Below are 25,760 nucleotides of genomic sequence, written 5' to 3'. Positions count from 1 at the left end.
CTTGGTTCCAATGACACTCAGTTGGTCTGTAATATACCTTCTCTGTCTCCTTTGCAGATTCCTCTTCCCTTCAGTTCTTCTCATTCTACCAAGTGAACTCACCGAGTTTCATGGTTTCCATTAACTCCCAAACCTGTATCTCTATCTCATTTCACTCCAAGCTTCAGATCCGTGTGTCTAGTTACCCACGGGCAAGTCCCTGGGTCCCCACCTCAAACTCATCATGGCCATGGCATCTTCGTCCTTAGCCACATTCTTCCAGGCATCACCCAGGCGCCCAAGCCAGGGTAATTCCTTACCCTACACCAATCAGTCATCAAGTTCTTGGAATTTACCTCTTACGGATTGTTTTAATTCATTCCTTCTGCATTGTTTTAGAGATGATACGATTTAATAACTGTAGTTGAAGGTATAGGTTTGAAGGTGAACATACCTGGGTTCCAGCCCTGGCTCCCCTTCTGCACGTAGCTTACTCTCTCCAAACGCCAGTATCATCATCTATGAAATAGGAATACTAGTAGTACCTACCCTATGGGACTTGTGAAAATTAAATGAGAACATATGTGAAGTAGTTAGTATAGTGACTGGGCAGTAACAATAAATGCCAGCCCTTATTAATGTCAGTATTGTTAGTACCATCCCCACTGACCACTGACCTAGTTCAGTCCCTCATCACCTCTCTTCTGGGTTATTCTAACTGGCTTCTATCTAGCCCCTCCAAAGGACACCACTCCCACACCCAGACAATTACTACTTGTCCTGTCCACCTGCTTTGTGTTGCACCCACTCCAAAGCTTTGTTTGATCTCCTCCTGTGTGCTCCTTACTCCTCCTTGTCCTTCTGTAATTGCTCCCGAATACCACCCTCATTGCTCTCAGTGCATTGTTTTATAATTACTGTACTTGTTTGTGTTTATGTCTCTACCACTAGATTAATGCTGATTAAAGAGGCAGATTTCTAGGCTCCACCTCTTACTTTTTGAATTGTCATCTCTGAGGTGAAACTCAGAAATAGGCAGCCCAGACAATTAGAAAGTTCCCCAAAGTTTTGGAAAGGAGGTCTGCAATAGACTATCTGAGCTCTTCAAGGATGGGGACTGAGCTTTACTCATCTTTGTGTACCCAGGATCTATCCCAGTCCCTGGCAAACAATAAGCACTTGATAATTGCTTGTTCAGTGAGTCAAGGGTGACTCTGAGGGATTTATGAACCTGGGAGCGGCTTGGCCAAGGGCTGGGTGGGGCTCCATCTGGTGTGACCATGGACAGAGCCAACAGATCCAGGAAGCCCTATTGCCTTTGGGAGCTCACTTTGCGGGGGGTGGGGGTGGGGGGTGGGGGGGGGTGTTAATTGAGAGGCTTTTCATTCAGCAGTCCTACTTTTTTTTTCTTATCTATTCAGATTCTATATATTGAGATTGTGTCAAATTTCCATTTTTACAGTAGTCTGCTGCTAAAAATAAATGTTTGAAAACTGCTGTACAAAAACAGCTTTTTAATTTAGGGAGAAAATCAATCTTCCAGCAGGTAAGAAGTTTTGAAGAACTGTTGGAGCTTTTTCTTTCCCATTTGCCATAGATATCGTTTCATTACCCCAGGACTATAACAAAAATTAGGCTCTGATGTTTCATTGATCCTCAAATACAGTGATAGTAAAGACCCGATTTATAGGCTGTTCAACCTGCCATGCTGGCAGAACGAGGTGGCAGAAGATCAGGGATTCCAATCCTGTTCCATCTAGAGATTTTCTAAGATCCTACGTATATAATATTTTTGGAATACAAGGACATGTTCTCTAACTAAATTCAGAACTGTCCTGAGCCTCAAAACAGCCAAGATATACTAGCATAATATTAAAACAGTATATCTCTGTGACCTGTTACTTTCTATGGTACATGTTCCTACATAATTAATTCTTCTTCCCAACTCCTACATACAATTCCTGAAGTAAGTCTCTTCAATACGTATCTTAAATTTTGCATCTTATTTCTGCTTCTGGGCTCTTTAATTTTCTCCATTATAGCTTATGTAGTTTTTCATTAGAAATCTAAGACACCATTTCCTTCCCAGTTTGCAAATCTCCTTTCCTTGGATGCCTTCTGGCATTGCAATAGCATACTGAAAAAATGGCTTATGACTAAGGAGTCTGGCGTCCAAACAATTTCTCGCAAGAAGACATGATTAAGAAAAATCTAGGAACTTTATGATTTGTGTACACGCTTGTGGCCAACACTTTTAGAAAAATATTTGATCACTAACAAGTAAAGTGGTGATAGGAATATTCTAAATGTTCTGCTATTGTCATTCATGAAACATGCACTGTTACACCTCGGTGTTGATATCATAATACATTCGTTTGTTCACTATCATCTAGACAATATTAATTGGACATTATGTCTTTTTAGATTCCATTACCTGAGACACATTACCAGGAACGACAGCACAAGCCATGACTGCCATTGGAAAATACCGTGTCAGGCTCACCTTATAGAAAACACGGCTTTAGGATTGTTACAGATGGACTACCAACAATTGTAACATCATTAAAACACAAAAAAATCTAGGCCAGCCTGTGAACATATTTTAAGGTTTTTTGAAACCACAGTGCTGGTTTTGTTTTAGAAATTTGTAGACCTCTCCTGCCACCTAGTGGGCAAACATATGCAGCACAGCTCTACTTGCTCTGTCTTAAGGTCCTAGCCCCCAAATATTTGCAAATTATTGTTTTAAAATAATGTTTACCAAGCAATCTCTTTTCTAGAAAATTATGCTATGAATGGATACTGGCACATGTGTATATATGCATCCATAAGAATGTTCATTGTAGCATCTAAAATAGAAATATAAGTTGGAAGCGGTCTGAACGACCTTGGTTAGAAACGTACATCTTTACCATAGAATGCGTACAATAGAGTTGATTAAAGAATGGGGATGAAACTATTCGTATTTGTTATTAACATACAAAAATATATGTTAATCAAAAAAAACTGCATAAAGTACAATTTTATTAATGCAAAAATACATTTAATATACTTGCAAATACATATAAATGTATTGCAACATACACGCACATATACAGGAAAAAACTACTTACAGAGTTATCGTTAAGCAGTGAGAATGAGAGATTGAGACTTTTCCTCTCTTGCAACTTTATACGCTTCTATACTGATAAAAAAGTATTCTGAACTTTGTATAGTAAAAGTTTTATTTTTTCTTGATTATAATACCAGTATGTATTTATTATAGGATATTTAGGAAATACAAATAAGCATCAAATTATTTTTAAAATTTTATAATTTCAGCATTGAGAGAACTAGCTTCCTTTAATATTTTTAAATTTAATATTTTATTGGAATAGGTAATATTTTCACATGGTTCCAAAAAGTTAAACAATATGAAAAGAACACACTGAGAAGTCTCAGATGATCTATGACACCCTGCCTTCTGTAAGTAACCACTTTTATTAGTTCCTTGTATAGTGTATCAGCCATCCCCCCAGCTCCTGGCAACTACTAATCACCTTTATGTCTATATGGATTTATCTATTTTGGGTATTCCATATAAATGGATTCATATAATATGTGATTCTTTGTGACTGGTTTCTTTCATTTAACATGTTTTCAAGATTCATCCATTGTTGTAGCATGTATCAGTACTTTATTCCTTTTTATGACTGAGTAATAATCCATGGTAAAGACATACCATATTCTGTTTATCCATTCATCATTTGATTAACATTTAGGTTGTTTCCACTTTGGGACTATTACAAATAATGCCACTATGAACATTTGTTACAAGTTTCTGTGTGGACATTCTAGCCATCTTAGAATGTGAAGTGAAATGTCACTCTGGCTTTGACTTTTCTTTCCCTGATGGCTAATGATGCTGAATTTTTTACTGTACTTATTGGCCATCTGTACATCATCTTCGCAGAAATGTCTATTGAGATCCTTTGCTCATTTAAAAAAATGTTTTAATGAGATAAAATTCACATACTATATAATTCATCTATTTAAAGTGTATAAATCAATGGTTTTAATTCATTTGCAACCATCACCACAATCTCAGAATATTTTCATCACCCCAAAAAGAAACCCATACCCTTATGCTATCACCCCCTAATCCCTCCCACCACCCATCAGCCTTAAGCAACAACTAATCTATTTCTGTTTTTATAGATTTGCCTATTCTGGACATTTCATATAAATGGGTTCATACACAATGTAGTATTTCGTGTCTGGCTTCTTTCACTTAGCATACTGTTAAGGCTCATCCACATTTTCCTTTTTGTTTTAGAATTAAGGCATACTTCTATCCTGTTTACTGTGGTAAAAATTCGTAACACAAAATTTGTCGATTTAATAACTTTAAGTGTACAGTTCAGTGGCATTAATTACATTCACAATTATGTACAACCATTGCCACTATTTATTTCCAGAACTTTTTCATCATCCCAAAACAAAACTCTGTAATCATTAAGCAATACCCTCCATTTTCCTTTCCCCAGCCTTCTAATAACCTCTAATTTACTTTCTGTCTCTATGAAGTTGCCTATTCTAGATATCTCATCTAAGGACAATCATACAATATTTGTCCAATTGTGCCTGGCTTATTTCACTTAGCATAATGTTTTCAAAGTTCATCCACAGTGTGACATGTATCAGGACTTTGTTACTTTTTAAAGGCTGAGTAGTAGTCCATTGTCTGTATATTACCACATTTTGTTTATCTATTCATCTGTTGATGGACACTTGAATAATGCTGCAATGAACATTGGTGGACAAGTACGAGGTCAAGTTCGGGAACTTGTTGCAACAATGTTGCTAACCTTTTTTGATATCAGAGGGATTACTCTTTTTTCCTTTTTTTTTTTTTAACAGGACTTTATTGGGGAACAGTGTGTACTTCCAGGATTTTTCCAAGTCAAGTTGTCCTTACAATTGTAGTAGTGGAGGGCGCAGCTCAGCTCCAGGCCCAGTTGCCATTGTTATTGCAAGGGGCGCAGCCCACCATCCCTCGTGGGAGTCCAACCAGCAACCTGGTGCTTGAGAGGATGCGCTCCAACCAACGGAGCCATCCGGGAACTCAGCGGCAGCTCAGCTCAAGGTGCTGTGTTCAATCTTAGTTGCAGGGGGCAGAGCCCACCATTCCTTGTGGGACTCGAGGAGTTGAACTGGCAACCTTGTGGTTGAGAGCCCACTGCCCCATGTGGGAATCTAACCAGCAGCCTTCGGCATAAGGAGCACGGAGCTCCAACTGCCTGAGCCACCGGGCCAGCCTCAGAGGGATTTTTTATGAATTTGTACCAACTGGACAAACAGCTAACCGAGTTTACTGTTTGGAAGTGCTGAAAATGCTGTGTGAAAAAGTTAGATGAAAACGACCTGAACTTTTCTCCAATGATTCATGACTTTTGCATTACGACAACGCACCAGTTCACATGGCACTGTGTCTGAGAGAGTTTTTAGCCAATAAACAAAGAACTGTATAGGAACACCCTACCCACCTAATCTGGCCCCCAATGACTTCTTTCTTTATACAAACATGAAGGAAATATTGAAAGGAAGACATTTTGATGACATTCAGGACATCAAGGTTAATACGATGACAGCTCTGATGGCCATTCCAGAAAAAGAGTTCCAAAATTGCTTTGAAGGGTGGACTAGGTGCTGGCATTGGTGCATAGCTTCACACGGGGAGTACTTCGAAGGTGACTGTAGTGATATTCAGCAATGAGGTATGTAGCACTTTTTCTAGGATGAGTTCACAAATTTAATTCTCTGACCTTGTATGAGTCCCTATTTTAACTCCTTTAGGTATATATCTAGGTGGGGAATTATTGGGATGTATGGTAATTCTGTTTAGTGTTTTGAGGAAACGCCGAACTGTTTTCCACAACAGCTGCACTATTTGACATTCCCATGAAAACCATGCAGTCTCTGTTTGCATCTGTTTATATGTTCATGTGTGTCTATATATGTATTGTAAACACAATGTGGTATTTTCTACCTCTTGATGGTACTACTAATTTGTAAAAGAGCTATGTTTAACTGATGTAAAAAACAAACAAGTGCTTTTTAAGGATTGGCTATTCTAAAATTCTCAGAAATATAGAAACTGAACAAAATGTTTTTCAAATTTACATAATCTAAAATTAATTTTTAGTAAATAAAAGTTAGTTTAAGTTTGTTGGTTTAAGTAAAACAAACATGTCTTTGAGTTATCTAAGGGTTAAAAATTCTAATTAAGATGAAAGAAAAATAATATGTTTTCAGTAAAAAGCGATATAAGGTATGGAAACATATTTTTGAAAAAAGGGAAAGTAATACTGTCTTAGAGTAAGGTTGGTTCTTTCAGAATGGGAAAAAAAGAGACAAAATCTGAAAGTAAAAAAGAAAAATAGTAGAAGGTTTGTAAAAATCTTTAAAAAGAAAATTTTGTGTGGTCAAGCTAAATAAAATTGAAGTAAATTTAATTAAGTACATAAATTTTATAAAGAGTAACCTGACACAAAATTAGTCTTTTTCTCAATCTGGAAATGGCTTTAGGGTTTTCCAGAGGGCCCTTGGAATGCCTCAAAAGATTTGTTTTCCATCTTTATAAAAGAAAAAATATTAAACTAATTATGCTTATTTGGTGTGTGTTGAAATTGCATAGAAAGCATTATCAAATAAAGAATAACATTAAGCCTTTTATATGTTATATTTGTATAAGTATATGTTATAATTGTTCCAGGAATTATGTGAAATTCCTGGAAATATGCGATGTACTGGCTTAAAATGTCTGTCATCAGAATTGAGGCACACACTAAAAGAACTGAACCTGAGTATCAGATTGTGGCACAAGTAGATGAAGTTTATTCTGTTTCTGCAAGAATGACCCCTCTCTTAAGAAAAAAGAACAATGTTGGAGGTATCACACTTCCTGACTTTAGCTTGTACTACAGGGCTACAATAATCAAAACAGCATGGTATTGGCAGAAAAACAGACACATAAACCAATGGCATAGAATTGAGAACCCAGAAATAAAACCACATAAATATAGTTAGATAATTTTTGACAAAGAAGCAAAAAACAAAAAAAAAACAAAAACAATATAGAAAAGACAGCCTCTTCAATAAATGGTGCTGGCAGAATTGGAAAGCCACGTGCAAAAGAATGAAACTGGACTGCTATCTGTCACCATGTACCAAAATTAATTCAAAATGGATCAAAGACTTAAGCATAAGACCTGAAACAATAAACTGCATAGAAGAAAACATAGGTACTAAACTTAGGGACCTTGGGTTCAAAGAGCATTTCGTGAATTTGACTCCAAAGGCAAGGGAAGTAAAGCCTAAAATAAACGAATGGGACTATATGAAACTTAAAAGCTTCTGCACAGCAAAAGAAACCATCGACAAAATAAAGAGTCCACCAACTGAATGGGAGAAGATTTTTGCAAGCAGTGCCCCCGATAAGGGTCTAATATCCAAAATATACAAGGAACTCATGAAACTCACCAATAAAAAAACAAACAACCCAATTGAAAAATGGGCAGAGGACCTGAAGAGACATTCCTCCAAAGAGGACATACAAATGGCAAATAGACATATGGAAAAAATGCTCAACATCACTAATCATCAGAGAAATGCAAATAAAAACCACAATGAGATATCACCTCACCCCAGTTAGAATGGCTATCATCAACAAGACAAATAATAACAAGTGTTGGAGAGGCTGTGGAGAAAAAGGAACCCTCACACACAGTTGGTGGGAATGCAAATTGGTGCAGCCGCTATGGAAGGCAGTGTGGAGGTTCCTCAAAAAATTACAAATAGAATTACCATATGACCCAGCAATCCCTCTCCTGGGTACCCAAAAAATCTGAAGACATTTATCCATAAAGACAAGTGTGCTCCAATGTTCATTGCAGCTTTATTTACGGTGGCCAAGACATGGAAACAACCAAAATGTCTTTCGATAGATGAATGGATAAAGAAGTTGTGGTATATATACACACTGGAATACTATTCGGTGGTAAGAAAAGATGAAATAGGACCATTTGTGACAACATGGATGGATCTTGAGATTATAATGCTAAGTGAAATAAATCAGACTGAAAAAGCAGAGAACCATATGATTTCACTGATATGTGGTATATAAACCAAAAACAACGAAAGAACAAGACAAACAAATGAGAAACAAAAACTCATAGACACAGACAATAGTTTAGTGGCTACCAGAGGGTAAGGGGGGATGGGGGTGGGAGATGAGAGTAAAGGGGATCAAATATATGGTGATGGAAGAACTGACTCTTGGTGGTGAACACACCATGGGATTTATAGATGATGTAATACAGAATTGTACACCTGAAATCTATGTAACTTTACTAACAATTGTCACCCCAATAAGCTTTAATTAAAAAAAAAAAAGACTCCTCATGGCCAGACTTTTGCTGTACTGATGGCCTTGTAACATGGCACCAGTCTGCTCCTGAATCAGAAAAATTAAGATGGGTGAACAATGGTTGTAAATTGAATAGTCAGGGCTATGGGAAAAACAGGACTGCCTCTTGGTTATTCCAGGCTCCCAAACAAACCCTGTTTTTCAGTTTCCACATTCCTTCATAAACCATAGTGCATTTAAGCTGGACTTCAGTTAACTGCCCCTTAGTATGGGTTACCAATATGTCCTTGTTGTGTGTATCTTTTCTGGATGGGTTGAAGCCTTCCCCTGCAGCAAGGCTGATGCCCTCACAAAAACAAATAACTGTTAAAAAGTGTTTCCCTCTTCAGGTATACTTTCCGAATGCTCCCTCAAGGCTATTTACACAGCCCTACCATATGCCAAACAGGACCTGTCACTGTTTTCCTTCTATAACTCTGTGAAAAGGGCTCATTACATGGATGACATAATGTTAACCTGTAAAGATTTGCAGGCCTTGCTGAACCACCTACAACAGAGAAGATGGACCATCAGTCCACAAAAGATACAAGGCCCAAGCCCGGCTGTAAATTTCCTAGGGGTCACCTGACCAGGTAAGATGCATCTTATACTGGACACAGTCATTGACAAAATACAACATTTTCCCACACCAAAAACAGTGAAAGAGTTATAAAGCTTTTTAAGCCTTTTAGGATACCGATGAGCTTTCATCCTCCATCTGGCTCAATGTTTGCATCCATTATATCAGCTCGTAAAATAAGGCTCTCATTGATGTTGGGAAAATGAGCAGCAAGCTGCATTTGAGAAAACAAAAATCCAAGAAGCGCAGGCACTGGCCTTGGGTTCCCCCCTTGTTGATGTACTCATGTCTTTGGTTGTAAATGTAAGCCACGGCAGAATTAATTGGGACCAATGACAAGGTCAACAAAGGAAAGCTGTGCTCCTTGGGTTCTGGTTCCGATTATGGAAGGATGCTGAGACCTGTTGTTCCATCACTGAACAACAGGTCTTGGGAGTGTATAAAACATTGCAACAAATAGAATCCATCACTGGTGCCCTAACGATGATAGTGCACATGGGCCTCCCAAATATGGGTTATTTGCAAGGCTCACTTCAGCCATTGCCCAAGCCTCTACTCTACAAAATGGCATGCATATTTGCAACAGCACAATGCCCTCTCCACAAGTCCTTTGGGCAATGACTTACATGCCATTTTGGGCCCAATGTATTACGAGACCACTTTAGTCGTTACTGTAAAGCCCCCAGAAATAATGCTCTTGTCAGTAGTAGAAGCCGCAATCCCTGTCCCTAAAAATACATGGTACGTGGATGGGTTTAGCAGAGGTAAGCTTTGTGTATGGATTGCAGTGGCCATACAACCCCATACAACACTGTATGTAGTTTGAAAGGGGAGTATAACAGAGTAGCCAGTGGACAGAACTAAGGGCCATGTGACTGATATGTACACATGAGCTATGGCCTATAGTCTTCTGTATAGACACTTGGGCTATACTTAAGCAATCTCATGACCTGGCTGGCACAATGGACATGAGACAGCTGGCAAGTACTAAAAAAGCCACTTTTGGGGTGGGGCACAATGGAAGAAAATTTGAAAAAAGGTTGCAGGAGCCTGACAGTCTATCATGTTTTTGCTCATCCGTCTGACTCGCCTCCTGGGAATATGAAGGCTGATGTACTAGCAAAAATCAGGACACTGACTCCCGCATAAATATCCAAACTAGCAGATTGGGTACACAAATACAGCGGGCACTGCAGAGCCCAGGCGGGATGGCAAATAACGAAGGGGACTGATTCGCCCCTCGGATATACTGATACAGTAACCAACTGTCTGGTTATGTTCTCGCTTGTGCCCATGCCGAATCCCACACATACCAGGACATATACACAAAGCAGCCATCCCTGTACAAGATTAACAGGTCTCCACTGCCTGGAGAATTCACGCTATTCTCTGAAAATCATTTCTCTTTGAAATGGTTCCTGATGGGCCCAGGCTAGATGTCAGAGTCTCAACACTTTTTTATTATTGCAATTAAGTCACTGGTTTGTTATTCTTTGCATTACTCTCCTTAGGGTTAGGGATCTGTGCTTTGGCACCCCTAGAGCTTAGAACGATGCCCAACACTGAGTAGGCGCTCAAAATATTTGATGAGTGACTCACTGAGAGAATGAATGCCAAAATGTTGAAGATGGCTTACCGCCCTGACCAGGTCTCCGACCTCAAGAGCCTACTCCCACAGCGCCTATACTGGCTGGTCTTGCCGGGGTGCCCGCCCACCTGTCGCCCTCCCCAGCCTTGCCTTAGGTCCCGCCCCGCCCACCTCCCCGCCCCGCCCACCTCCCCGCCCAACGCCCACAAGTTTCTCCCTTTGGTACCACCCACCGCCCTCTATGTTCCTCCCTTTAAGCCCTGCCTCCAGCCCCGCCCTCCATTGGCCTTCCTCCTTTCTCCCTTCGGCTCCGCCCACCGCCCTCCGCTCGCCCTCCACGCTAATCTCCTTAGGCCCCGCCTCCAACCCAGACTGAGCTAGGACGCCGCCAAACCGCAGGAGCCGCCCTGGGCCGAGGGCCCGCCTTACGGCTAACGTCAGCACGCCAGCACGCCGGGGTCGGGAAAAGCGCGCGTCGAGAGCGTGGGCTCGCCGAAGAGCGGCGGGCCCAGAGAGTAGTCTTGAGGTGTCTCCTCTCAGCGGTCCCCTGCTGGCCGAAGCCACCGGTAACTGTCCGCCTGCGGCCGCAGAGCAGCGCCTGCGCAGCGTCCCCGGCCCAAGCGGGTCGCGCGGGCGGTCATGGCGCACCGCTGCCTACTGCTTTGGGGCCGGGGCGGCTGCTGGCCCCGCGGCCTGCCTCCGGTACACCTGCCTGGCGCCGGCATGGGCCCCAACAAGCGATCCTACCTCCGGACGGTGAGTCCCGGGTACCCAGTGCCCTCTGCCCCCAACTCGACCCGCCCCGGCCCTCGAGCCCACCTCCGGGCCCGGAGAACAGGGTGTCAAGGTCACCGGCCCACGGGCGCGCTCGCGGCCAGCCTGGCGTCCCGGGCGAGTTCCTCTCGTGAATGAGGCCGCGTGCACTATCTTTCAATTCCAGGACGCCCTGTGTTTATGGTCATGTATCCCGTGGTTTCCGTAGGCACGCTTGTGGCTGGTCAAACCCTGGATATCAAGTTGGGTTTTTGAAAACATGTATCTCCAACAGAATCAGATCTTTGCGTCAGGGAACTTCAAAAGATCATCTGGGAGGGTCCTCTGACTTCATTCAGGGTGAACCTGCTTTACAGACAGGCAACTGAGACCGGAAAAGGTTAAGGAATTTATCTGTTATATATCCGGCAATGGTTGCCTTTACCTGCTTTCGTGACATTGGCAAATAGAATGTATGTGTTGTGTATGTGTTTTAAGAGTCGGCAGCATGAGCATGATATAGTAAAAGCCGAGGTTTTGGAGTTAAGCTAGTTAACCTCCCTGGGCCTCCATTTTCCCATCTGTTGAATGGAGCTATTGGTGGCATTCTGGGTTTAGCACATAGTACATACCAATAAATATTAACTATGATTAGTGATGCCTTCTTCAAAGTAGACACTGTTTTTTGTTGCATAAGAAGATTGTCCTCAAAATTAGGCTATTTCTCTGTTGCTGATAGCTAACAGATACAGGGTTCCACGCGGGTGGGCTATGGTAATACATTTTTCTGGTGATGATAATGTATTCTGACAGAACTGTGGCAATCATCTGTCTCAAGTAAAGTTTCATTTACTGAGTAGTGAATGTCAGCTATTTCCATGACAGTTTCTTGCTGTCAGTTCTTTAGAGTCCAGCCTTGCACTAGTTTACCTAGAAGTGCCAATGTAGAGACAAAAGAGCATGGTGATTAAGGCCCTGGACTCAGTTACAGGAACCTGCCACTTATTAGCCAAATGCCCTTGAGGAAATTATCTCAGCCTCTCCGCTTAAAAGAGGGTAGTGATAGTACCTGTGTTGAGGTATGAAACATCCAAACCAGTAGAGAATTTTTATAAGAGTTTATTTGAGCCAAACTGATGATAATGCTGGGAAGCAAGATCTCAAATGTTCAGGAGAATGAGTTTCGCAGTTTCTTTTATGCATTTAGAATTAAGGAGGGAACTTAAGGAAGATACATGAAGTGGAAGAAAGCAAGGCAGGGATTGGATTACAGGGTAGTTAACAAGATTATGTGGTCTTTTGAGGGTGGTTATGCTTCACAGGAGTCTGAAAAGGAGGCATTTCACAGGCGTGTTAACCTAGATGCACAAAGCAATGGACAGGGCTTGCTTAAGACAAAGATAAGCTTTTACTAAAAAAGTTATATGGCCGGGGTATGGCTAAACAACATGTCCTGTCCATTTAGGAATTTATGGTCAGATCACCCTGTGAGGTTACGTTTGGTTAGATTTATTACAGCACCCATTTTTGCTCCACACCTGCATTCATGATTTTTACTCTTTGACGCTCCCTTGTTAGTCTTGGATCATCGTATCGTCATCGCTTTCCTACTCCATACTGCCCTACACTAGCTTTTTGTTTTTTCAGTTTCTTGCATTCATTTCTTTATATTACCTTGCTCTAATTCCTCTCCTTTAGCCTTTAGTGATTGTTGGACTCAGACATATAATGAGCAGGTAGGATCTGCCTTGTGATTTTGCAGTTTTTATGGCAGGAATTGTATCTAACAGGACTTTCTTTGGATTGGCGCTGTTGTCTCTGTGAATTGTTGATGCTGAGGTATAAGGAAAATCCCTGCACTGACAGTGATAGCAGATTGATTGTGGTCCATTGACATATATTTTCCCTGGTACTGCTCTGAAGTTATGGGTGGAGACACCGGGGCATTACTGTGCTATTTGCAGGGGAGTCTCATACAACAGATTTTCCTTTAAGTTTGTGCTGCTGTTAAAGGTCAGAGACAGAAGTAACTATTTGCGCAGTGAGATTCCTGGGGAAAAGATTTTGATGTCTGATATGTCAGTACTCAGGTACTATGCGCAGAGGAATAACTGAAGATAAAGTAACTAAAAAGTGGCTCATATTGTCAAACAAATGCTAATCCTCCAAAATGAGGTGCTCTATACTTATATTTTGTGAATTGATATCTTTTATGTCCTTTGAATGTGCTGGATTAGATATTACAGGAAAAAAGTTTCATTGATGGTTCCTTTATAGAAAACAACCTCAGCGTAAAATACAGTCGCAGGAATTATTGTTAGAGATATTCTAGGTCAACAAATTTGAAAATAAGAACGTAAAGGGAGCTTATTAGTCAACAAATGTTTATGGAATACATACCATGTGCCCAGTTCTGTACTAAGGTTTAGGGTGACATAAAGACTTGCTTTATATGGGGATATAAAGAAACTTTCAGATAGCTTTCAGAATAATTGGAAATGATTATTTAAATCTAGATATTGCCATACAACTTTAAAAGTGCTTTTACATGTATTATTACGTTTGATCCTCACAATAGTATCCTTGGGAACTGGACAGGCAGAGTTGTTTTCTCCCATTATTGGTATAACTGAGGCTCCCAGTATAAAGCGATTTGTTGAAGATCATCATACAAAAAAAGTCAGATTTACAGGTTTAACAAAATTAAAAGTTCTGACCCTGTTGTACTATAGGTCCTTCAAAGCCGAGGCTAGGTCTAATTTTTCTCACTTTTGTTGTGATATCCCTGGATCCCTTAAACATGTAATTACTTCGTCTTCTGTGCTGCCTCTGTTCCTTACACTTAGAGGTTTTGTATTGTTGCACATTTTTGCCATCCTGTAATTGGTTTGTCGTCAGGACTTTCTTCCTTACGCTTCTAAGTTTCTTAGGGGTAGGAACTGGCTCTGATTCCCACTGCTTGGCAGCTCCTGCCTGGAGTAGATACTCAACAAATCAGTGTGACTTCTTGCCTTGTGCAGCTTGAATAACAGGTTGTTATAATTGACACTCATAATAGATTTGGCATTGGAAAAATTTTATTCACTTACAATACATTTTTATCCATTGTCTGTCATTATTTCTTAGACCAAATATTCCCTTCCCAGGGGTAAGGGAGGGCCTCACACAACAGAAACTCCAAATTCTCTCAGACCAGCATTGCTGTCAATCAAGAATAGTGTTAGTATTTCTGTCCTATTTTACTGTGTAGAATTTTGAATTAATTTGAAGTTAAATCAGCTCATTCTTTTTTTTAATTGACATTTGTATTCACATACCATAAAATTCATCATTTTGAAGTGTACAATTCAGTGGTTTTTAGTATCTTCACAAAGTTGTGCAATCATTACCACTGTCTAATTCCAGAACATTTTCATTACCCCAAAAAGAAGTCCTGTAAATATTTGCAGTCACTCCCCATTTATCCCCAATCATTCCTCTCGCCCAAGACAGCTACTAATCTATATTTTCTATGGATTTACCTATTTTGGACATTTCGTGTAAATGGAATCATAATATGTGACCTTTTGTGTGTCTGATTTCTTTAACTTAGCATAATCTATATGGTAGTGTTTGTCAGTGCTTCATTCCTTTTTATGGCTGAATAATACTCCATTGTATGAGGACAGCACATTTTATCTATACATAGTCAGTTGGTGGACATTTAGGTTGTTACCACTTTTTGGTTATTATGAATAATGCTACTATGAACATTCATGTACAAGGTTTTGTGTGGACATAAATTTTCAGTTTTCTTGAGTAGGAGTGGACCTGCTGGGTCGTATGGTAATTCTACATTTAACGTTTCGAGAATTCGAAACTGTACTATTTCCCATTCTCACCAGTAGTGTGCAAGGACTCCACATTCTCCACGTCCTCACCAACACTTGTTAGTGTCAGTCATTTTGATTATAGTAGCCATGCTAGTGGACGTGAAGTAGTTTTATATGGTTTTGTGATTTTTTTCATAAGACCATAAAGGAGACAATGATGGATGTTAGTGCAGATGAACTTCACTTTAAAGATTCTCATCTGTATTTAAAAGCTTGTCCTCCCAAAAAATGGTGGTTGAATTTTCACTTTGCAAAAGGATAAGATTACTTGAACTTTTTCACTGTCAAATTTGGTTATTTCCCTTCAGTGGACCTTGCCATTGACTGCTTTTAACTTGCAGCTGAAAATTTAATAAGGAGCACCCTCAGTTTGTTTACATTATACTTTCATTTACCTAGACTGTATTTATACACAACTTTTTAGCAACATGTTATTTAAAACAGAGATGTATCTGTATCGGGACTTGTATAAATAGGGTTCTCAATGGGATGACGATAATGATAGATCATGTATCTTTAGCAAATGTTACTAGTATAAGGATTATCAGTGATACAGATTTCAGACTATGTTTAAAAGCAGCATTGTCCTGTCATTTCAGGTAAACAATATTGCAGTATTATAGACCCTGAATGCTGCAAATTAAGTAAACAATACTAAAGTGTATGTATCAGCAGAGAATTGTAGTTGTGCTACAATTCTAACTTATGTGTGATTTTGAAGTACTCTTTTCTTCCAGATACGAATTTATGTCTGGTGGTTCTATTGCTGGGTGAGGTGGCACAGTGCCAGACAACCCTAGTCCTCCTAGATGGAGCTCTTTCTCTGCGAGTCTGTAATCACCTGTTGAAAGGAGAAGCATTTCATCTATTTTATATTAGGAAATAAAGCTTCTTTTCAAAATTCTTTATCTTAATATAATTCATGCTTTTATATATATGTCATGTTGCAGCTTTATCGATACGCTACAACTCAAGAAACGACTAGCAGAACTTCTCTTTTGACCGATGTAATTGCTGCTTATCAAAGATTCTGTTCTCGACCTCCAAAAGGTAAATACTTAGATGTGATCATAATATTCTTCCTTCTTGTTAAAGAGCTGTATACCACAGCAGGTCTTTACTAAGCAGGTGCATAGATCATGTTTCAGGTTTTCTCCTCATGTCTGACTGCAGTGGGGAAAATGTGTCACTTTCACATGTGGCCCTTGTATAGGTAATGAAATTGGCATGCAAATGAGATTTTTTTCTTTTACACCCCTAGTTGTGAACTGTATTATTTAGACTGATTTACTCCTATACAAGAAATGTTATACTTTTAGCTTATGCTTTTTAATGATGTATTTAGCTGCTTTAAACACAGACACACGTACACAAAACCTGATCACTTTTGGTTTGAGGGTATGCATTTTTTTCTTTTCTAACAGGATTTGAAAAATACTTTCCTAATGGAAAAAATGGGAAAAAAGCTAGTGAACCTAAAGACGTTACGGGAGAAAAAAAAGGTACCTTTTAAGAAGATTATGTTTGAACTTACTGTTTTTCTGTAACACGATGTTGGTGATAGTTTTTACTAAACACAGGAAGTGTTATCTTAAGGCATTTCTGAAACTTGTAGGTTACAAGTACATATAAAATTCCACAGACCCTATGTCTCATTTCACCTTTAATTTTCTCTTTATACTTTCTTGTCATTTCTCAGGTTGAATTAATTTAAGGTAGAGCTATTGACTGATCAGGATCATATATGCATATTAGTGAATATATTTGACACATAATTTAAACCACTGAGAAAAACTTCAGAAAGCTAATGCATGCTATTTATTTGACACATATGGTGGTATAGTGCAGTTTTTCAAATTGTTCCTCAGGGCCTTATCTTACTTTAGGGATTCAGAGAGGGTTTCTTAGAGCTGGCTGACTGGGGGTACCATGTGGGTGCCAAGCCTCCTGTCCCCCATTTCACAGGTGTAATAATAGCATTTAGCACAATGCCTAACACATACTGGCATTCAAATGGCATCCTTTCTTTTTAGGGAAATGTAAGGAAAAATGTAATAAATCCCTTGTTTTTAAATGAACTTGGATCTAGTTGGAGAGACAAATATCTGCTCAAGAATTCAAGGAATGAAAGCAAGGCCAGGGGATAAGGGAAGGGAGAAGCACTTGTGTGGGCTGATTGGAGCATTGGTGACATAGGCGACTTCTACAGTGTTGCCCAGGGACATGGTAGGTAGCCTTTTAATCTTGTTTTGGGAGCAGATTAATGATAATAGGTCCAATTTTTAAACATAACCTGTTGGGTACTTTTTGCGTATATTTTACTTTGTCCCTGAGTAGTGTGGAATATTGTCAGACCACCTTAGAAGTGTGCTTACACTGTGTTTCACAGCCTTGTTTCTTGTTCTGGGTAAGGCGTGCTCTCAGACCTTGCCTCACTTAAGACGGCGCACAAGCTCTTTGTAGGCATCATGGTGGGTGAGTGTGAGTCAGGGAGCCACAATGCCATGGATGCACTAGGGGTGACTGTGCCACAGCCTCTGCTCCTGCACAATAGAGGGGTGGCTTCACAGTGGTTCAAGGTGTTAGATGGTATTTGTGGGTCTTTAAGAGGATAGGAAAGTGGGAAGAGAAGGAAGATGTTAGTGACTGTATTAGTTTCCTGGGGCTGCCAGAACAAAGTACCACAAATGGGTGTCGTAAGCAACAGAAATGTATGTCTCACAGTTTTGGAGGCTGCAAGTCCAAAATCAATGTGTCACCAGCAGGATTGGTTCCTTATGAGGGTCATGAGAGAAGGATCTGTTCCAGGCCTTTCTCCTTGCCTTGTAGATGGCTGTCTTCTCTCTGTGTCTCTTCACATTGCCTTTTCTCTATGTATGCCTGTGTCTAAATTTCCTCTTTTTATAAAACACCAATCATTTTGGATTAGAAACCACCCATATGACCTCCTCTTAACTTGGTTATTTCCACAAATAGGATCACTGGGCTTAGGATTTTGCAGGAGGGACACAATTCAACCCATAACAGTAACTAATTTCTGATTCTTGCAAACCAATATTAGGTGGGTGAGATTTTTTGTGTTCTCTTTGCCAATTATCAGAATTATGTCTTCCCTATGGAAGAAACTGTTAACAGTGTTCACTTTATGGGCGTGGGAAAGGGGAGCACTTACTTTTTACTGTCATGTGGGAACTCAAGAATTCACTTACTTGCATTCACATCCTGCCTTTCACTTAACACTGTAACACATTATTCATCATCTGTAAATTTCATTTGTAAAATGGATATAGTAGTTTACTTACCAGGTTATGAATTTTTGTGCAGATTTTATGAGCACTGGCAAGCCTTCTTGAATGTTAACTCTTTGTGTTAGTCTCATCCTTCCTCATAGTACTTTATTTAGTAACTGATCAGTTGCCACAATGTATTTTGCAATACATGTTTTATTAACTGTATTGATGAAAGCATTGAGAGATGTCAAAACCTGCTATGCTGCTGGTTTTGTTTATGAACAGAATCGCTCTTTGTTTATGAACAGAATCAAAGTCGGCTGCTACCCCGCGTTCTTCTGGAGGAGGAGTTGGTGGTGGCGGAAAACGAGGTGGCAAGAAAGATGAATCTCACTGGTGGTCCAGGTTCCAGAAGGTTTGATTCTAAGCTGTGTGTTAATTTTGAGGATCAGGGTGACCCCCGGAGAACATAAGAGGCATTAATGGCATTGAAAGGGATTTGTGTCCAACATAACATCGATCATATTTTGACATTTCACTCTTCACAGAAACTGTCTCTTTCTTTGCCTAGGGTGACTTTCCATGGGATGACAAGGAATTCAGGATGTACTTTCTCTGGACTACTCTGTTTTGGGGTGGAGTCATGTTGTACTTCCTATTCAAGAGCTCCGGAAGAGAAATCACATGGAAGGACTTTGTCAACAACTATCTTGCCAAAGGAGTAGTAAGTATTTTATGGGATTGCTGGCTATTGTGGTTAAAAAGGTAAAATTCAGTAGACTAGACCAATAATGTGATAGTCAGCAGGTTAGTCAAGCTTGTCCATTGTAAAGTTACTATTTTCACATTGGACTTTTTTAATGCTAAAACGTACTACAACCAAAAAAACCTGTTTGTTTTGACCCAGCAGTCCCCAAATTTACAACAAAATGCTTTTGTTTTACTTTGTACGAGAACCTAATTTTGGAACCACCTCTCCCAACTCTTGCTCTGGCAGTCCTTCATCTGCTTGAATCGTTTTCTCATGTGTCCTCGGTTGCCTCTTCTCATTGTAATGTGCCAGCCTCTCCTAGCCCCTTTACATTTTTTCTGCTTTAATGTCCTGTGGGCTTGGAATTGGATGAATAAGCCACTCAGACTGTTTACATTGAGACCAGATGGGCTATAAGTAAGGGCTCGCCTAGGGCTGTTCAGGAGGTTTTGTCACTTCCTGCTGGATCTTGACCCGGTAAGACCCTATTTCAACATATTTAAGATGCTGTTGATTGTAAGACATACATTAATTTGTGTGTTACTAAGAAAAATTTAGTAAGCTTCCAGTGAAACTGAAATACCATCAGTTGTCAAATGTGTCATAGTTTCTGAGATGTTAAAATATGAACGATGTCCATGATGAAATGTAAATAAGAGAACCAGGATTAGGCCTGTAACCTTGGGGAAATTAACCTTTCCATACTATATTTTTCATCAATGACATGGATAAAATAAAGACAAAATGTTGATACTTACTGAGGTAGTATAAAGAATCTAAAATTATTTTTAAAGGTTGTACAGTAAAGTGAGGATGGAAAAAATGGAAATACAAGGTGTGATCAGACAATACGGTGAATGTTTAAATAAAAAATAATTTATCACAGTAAAAGACAGATTGCCTTTAATCCCCCTCAAAATACTCCCCCTTGCTTCGAACACACTTAGCTAGTGTTCTCGCCACTTTCTGAAGCACTTCTGGAAGTTCTCTTTTGTGAGTGTCTTTAGTTGTGCTGTTGTGGCTGCCTCGATGTCCTGAGTCGATTCAAAACGTTTACCTTTCATGGTTATTTTGACTTTGGGGAAGAGCCAGAAGTCACGTGGTTCAAGATCCAGTGAATGAGATTGATGAGGACACACCATGTTGTTTTCATTTGACAGAAATTGCCGTTCCAGAAGTGATGTGTGACATGAAGCATGGTCATGATGGAGGATGATTTACGGCACACTTTAAAACACACCTTTTCTCAACCGTAGCTCACACCCAACTGCACCGAACAAGTTGAAACTTGTCACACACTATTACCAAGGTTTGACGCATTGCTTCTCGTATAGAAGATCCCTGCCTTTCCATTCGATGGCACTCGGCAGCAGCATTCACCATATTTTGTGATCACTACAGAAAAGCTTAGTGTCACACAATGGTTCTGATATGGCAATTTCTGTCAAAAACATTACAGTGTGTCCACATCCACCTTATTGACCAGATCTAGCACCGTGCAACTTCTGGCTCTTCCCCAAAGCCAAAATGACCATGAAAGGTAAATGCTTTGAATCGACTCAGGACTTCGAGGCAGCCACGACAGTGCAACTAGAGACACTCATGAAAGAGGACTTCCAGAACTGCTTCAGAAAGTGGCAAGAACGATGAGATAAGTGTGTTCGAAGCAAGGGGGAGTATTTTGAGGGGGATTAATGGCAATGTGTCTTTTACTGTAATGAATTTGGTTTTTTATTTAAACATTCACTGTATTTGATCACAACTTGTAATTACTCAGATTTTTGGAGCAAGTGTTTTTCTCATGAAAGTGATGATATATCTACAATTCCCAGATATTGTGGGGAGCCTGCTTTCTGAGAAGTAGCTCCCATTTGTATGGAGGGGTCTGCATCTGTCCTTCCTAGGGTGGTGACAGGTTCTTGGGGAGGATTCTACATAGCTGCATCTCTTCCTGACCTGCTGGTTTTGTGGAATCAGTCTATCATTGCACCAACAGTTCTATGGTGGTAGAGTTGTTAGTTGCTCCTTTCCAGACAGACTGCCTTTGGGAACAGTTAGTCCCCTGTTTCATCTCCTCCTGGAATGACCTAGGGCACCCTCTTTCCAATTTACTCATACCTTCCAGATTTCCTGCCAAAGCAGAGTTCATGACAGTAGAAAGCAAGCTTCTCCCAAAGGGCTCATGCTCTGAAACAGCCAAAGGCCCTGGGATGAAGTTAAGAGTGTTCTTAAGAATCCGATATAGTTAGAAGGTTACAGAAAAAAAACAAGTTCTATAATAGCAAATGAGGATGTAGAACACTGGAATGTTTTGCCAGGGAGTGTGAGTGGGAGTGCGTTTGGCAGTAATACCACTGAAGATGTGTATACCCTGCAACCCAGCTTTCCTGTATCCATCGACAGGTACATAGCCCAGAGAAATTTTTGAAGATGTGCCCAAGAAGGTCTATGCATGAATGTTCATAATAGCATTGTTTGTGATAGTAAACCTTTAGAAACAGCCTAAATGTCTGTTAACAGGAGAATTTATAAATAACTTGGGTTGTGCTCTTAGAATGGACTGCTCCACAGAACTAACATGTTAACATGGATAAACCTCACAAATAAAACAATAGGAAGAAAAAGAACGTTGTAGAAGAATATATACCACATGAGACCATTTTTAAAATTTAAAAACAGGCAAAAGTGAGTGGTATGTTTAGGGTTACTTCTGTGCGTGGTAAAAGTGCCAAGACATGCTTTGGGATAGTCAGCACCGAATGCAGACAGTGACCACCTCTGGGGAGAGGGTGAGACTGGTGGCTTCAGCAATGTTTGTGATGTTTTATTTCTCAAGCCAGAGTGCGGAACATGGGACATCATTATGTTATTCATTCCTTTTCTTTGTATGTCTGAAATATATGCATTTTAAATGAGCTTAAAAGGATATCTCAAGTCTTTTCAGTAAATTTATGTTTGAATATTTAACTTTTTAAAATTGCAGGTAGACAGACTGGAAGTCGTCAATAAGCGTTTTGTTCGAGTGACTTTTACACCAGGAAAAACTCCTGTTGATGGGGTAAATGATTTTAATTGATTCGAATTAGCTGTAAACTAACTTTTCAAACTTAAAGCTGAAAAGCAAACATTCCTTCACATTGCAGTAGGTATATGCACTGTATGTACCAGAATCGGGCAGTGCAGCAGTTGTAATTTTCACCAACATAGGTGAGAATGTGCATAATTATGATATGAAGATTGGGTCAGTCGTTTTGGTTTGGTTTGGTTTTGGTAAGCATTTTGGCCACACATTTAGGAAACAGTGAGTGAAATCTCAGTTTTCAGTATTCCAATGTCATCTATAATTTTTCAAGACAGAGAACACACAGGGTTGAGGGGATTATGGGGGGAGGAGAAGAGAGGGGCAGGTGAGGTTCCCAGGTGAGTCCCAGCCCTCCCCTGGGCCTGACCCCTGGACCCATTCCTAGTCCTTGGTGTCCTGCAGTCATTGCCCTCCCCCGGGACCAGACCGTCTGTCAGGATGCTTCCCTTCTTTCCTAAGATAATTTTGTTTCACCATCTCCTAGTCATCCTGCCTGGATGGGGCAACATTTTAAGGAAAACTAGAGCTGATGGTGACCATCTTTCTGTCTGATAAATATCAGTAAATCTAAAAATATCTGTGAAGTTATGACTCTGGTATTTCAGTCATTTTTAAGAAAATCATTTTAATTTCTTCACCTTATGATGAAATATTCATTAATAACCATGCTACTTTTTTTTTTTTTCTTAGCACTCTCCCTCAGACTTTTAGTGCTGGGAATTAAATTGGCACTCCTTTCAAGAGGACAGTTTGGCAGTGTATATATATTAGCAGTTTTGAAAGTACGCACACACCGAGTAATTTTGATTCAATAATAATCCTAGGGAAATAATTAAAAATGCACGTAAAGATGTCTCTACAAGGATGTCCTCCAAAACATTGTTTATAGAGCAAAAAATTAGAAATAGATAAATGTCTACATTAGGCCCCTGGTTAACGTTAGGGCTCCTCATTTCCTGTGAGCTTTAATCTCCCTGCTGGAGCAGTGACTCTCAGTGGCCTGTACTCTACCCAGAGGGCAATTCTCACATTTAGTATTGGCAAGCACACGCATTTATGTATTGAAATTCATACCATTTTACTATAAATTTCTTTTTATTTCTTTATATTACAGTTAAGGTTTTATGTTGATTTCTTTTCAAGATTGTGCATTTACTTCAAGATAATAAAGGGGGTATTATGAAATCTTGAAAAATGGCATCCAAATTGCTGATACTGTTTTTCTCTGGGTGTTGAAGCTATAGATGCTTTTATTTTCTATATTTAGTTTGTTAGTTTTCTTTCAAGAGGAAACATGTATTGCCTGCTTTATAGACTTTATATTGAACTTTCAGAAATAGATATAAAATTTCGGTGTCCTACTGCTTATGGAGTAGCAATAGTAGTTATTGTGCTGCGCTGTATAATCACAGGATTTGGAGTCTGACAGATGGCTTCACATCAGCTCTACTTTTTACTACCTATACTGCCTAATTCTTCTAAGCCTCCGTTTCTTTATCTTTAAAATGGGAGCAATAATACTGTTTTAGGGCTTAGTGCTTAAATGAGAATTGTGAAAGTCAGTGGTGTTTTTCAAACTTCAGGGTGCATAAGAATCACCTGAAGCACAGGGACCCATCCTAGAGTGTCTTCTCTAGACTTGGTCCCCAGAATCTCCATGCTGCTGGCCCTTGCTCTACCATGCTTCTCTGATGTGAGTCATGCATTTAGCATATTGCCCAGTTGATACTAGGTACAAAGTCAGGAATTTCCAATCACATGTTAATCTGTTATTGACATGTTTTAAGGCTTGTAACCACAGGAATTTTGTAGCTTTGTCAATGAACAACTTACCAAGAATTAGTTACGTTATAAAGCTTACTCTTTGTTTCTAGATAGGTGGAGATACCAGAGTGCTTGTCACCATTCAGTAACACTGGTTGGTGGGAGGAATATGGGATGACATGTTACTCTCTTCTGTGTAAACTTCTGAATTGTCTGAGTTTTATATTATTGACTTATTGTTTTGATTAATATTTTTAAAAGTGATTGCATGTTAAAGGAGGAACAAAATCTTTTGTGCTGTAAAATGCAGCTCATACTTGCAGAATAATGGAACAAGGTCTAATATATAGTAAAACTCCATAAATGTGAGTTGTTATAATTAGTGTTTTTGTGGTTGTATAAGAGGTAGTGTATGGCGGTTACAGTCGTTCACTTGCTATGGAGCTAGACTGCTTGGGTTCCCATCCAGCCTCTTACTAGATGTGTAATCATGGGCAAGTGAAGTCACCCACAGATGGTTTTCGCATCTGTGAAATGGGGATGATAATAGTCAGGCCTGATAATCAGCCAGTAAACACTAGCACAGTATAGGGGGGGAGGGATAAAATAACCATTGCCTCAGGCCCTTCAGGTGTCACTCCCTAGGGCCTCAGTAACTAATTAGATCGAGTGAATAGAAGGATAATAGGGTAATGGTGAGGGTGCTTTCCATATGTTCAGATTTCATTATCACCCCTAGTGATACCATTGACTCCTTAGGGTAGCTCTGAAGATTGAATGAGTTAATATATATAAAGGACTTAGAAAAAATGCTGACACTTAATAAGTGCTCAATAAACTTTGGCTGTTTTACTGTGTCACATTAGCTTTTAGTTTAGGAAGAAGTAGTTGGGAAATGGAGAAGAGATAGAAGATGCATAATTATTTATGAAAAAGATTGTGTTTTCAAATAGATTTTTCATTCTTTTGAGTTTATAATTTTAGAACCACTGAGGCATATTGCTAAAGACATGCTTATGTGCCAAGGATTGTCAAGTGTTCTCACTGAGTGAAACTTAATCACTGTATCATTAAAACCAGTCTTTTATTATTGCTGGGTTTTTTAATTTGTAAATTTTCAGTATTTCTGACAAAATTCTTTAAAAGTTGAACCCTTTAGTAAATTAAACTCATTGTTTCCCCTTAATTCTTAGGATATTTTGTTTTTTTTGTTTTTATAGCAGTACGTCTGGTTTAATATTGGCAGTGTGGACACCTTTGAGCGGAATCTGGAAACTTTACAGCAGGAATTAGGCATAGAAGGGGAAAATCGGGTGCCTGTTGTCTACATTGCTGAAAGTGATGGGTAAGAAGCAGTGAAAATACATAAACATGTTGAAGACTGTTTGTTCAGTGTGGTCTAGGTGGTTCACTGTGTTCCCTCACTAGGTGGCAGGTTACACATTGGATTCTCACTCAAACAGGCCTTGCTAAGTTTGGCCTTTTTTTTTTTTTTTTTTGTAAACCATTGGTAATGTACTAGTTTTTGCTAGTAACTGATTAATTTTCTGCACATTTATATTTAATCTTGATTAAGCAGTGGTTTGGGGCATGCACTGTCTTTTAGTAGGATTTTAGTATAAAGAACCCCTTTGTGTTAAAAAATGGCATTCCCCACCTTTTAACTATCATTTACATTTATTTTTAAGCGTTTTCCAAGATTTTTAAGTAATTAT

At 39.5% G+C, this 25,760-nt stretch overlaps 1 protein-coding gene across 2 annotated transcripts in view; it reads left to right on the top strand.

Moving 5' to 3' along the window:
* The first annotated feature begins 11,027 nt into the window (after positions 1–11,027).
* The window catches only part of AFG3L2 (AFG3 like matrix AAA peptidase subunit 2), a 43,865-nt gene continuing 29,132 nt past the window's right edge, over positions 11,028–25,760 (top strand). Inside the window, exons 1-7 of one of the 2 annotated variants that reach the window (XM_074340395.1) lie at positions 11,028–11,349; positions 16,169–16,268; positions 16,643–16,720; positions 18,757–18,863; positions 19,020–19,172; positions 22,183–22,257; positions 25,269–25,390. In XM_074340395.1, coding sequence (XP_074196496.1) covers positions 11,233–11,349; positions 16,169–16,268; positions 16,643–16,720; positions 18,757–18,863; positions 19,020–19,172; positions 22,183–22,257; positions 25,269–25,390 — 752 coding nt within the window. In that variant the 5' untranslated portion in view covers positions 11,028–11,232. Of the gene's footprint in view, positions 11,350–16,168; positions 16,269–16,642; positions 16,721–18,756; positions 18,864–19,019; positions 19,173–22,182; positions 22,258–25,265; positions 25,391–25,760 lie in introns of both variants that reach the window. The other variant, XM_019711360.2, reaches the window with a different exon arrangement.

This window comes from Rhinolophus sinicus, linkage group LG09 (genome assembly GCF_036562045.2).
Source record: "Rhinolophus sinicus isolate RSC01 linkage group LG09, ASM3656204v1, whole genome shotgun sequence".
Lineage (NCBI taxonomy): Eukaryota > Metazoa > Chordata > Mammalia > Chiroptera > Rhinolophidae > Rhinolophus > Rhinolophus sinicus.
Note: the sequence above shows the minus strand (reverse complement) of the source record. Positions and strands in the feature narration are given on the sequence as shown.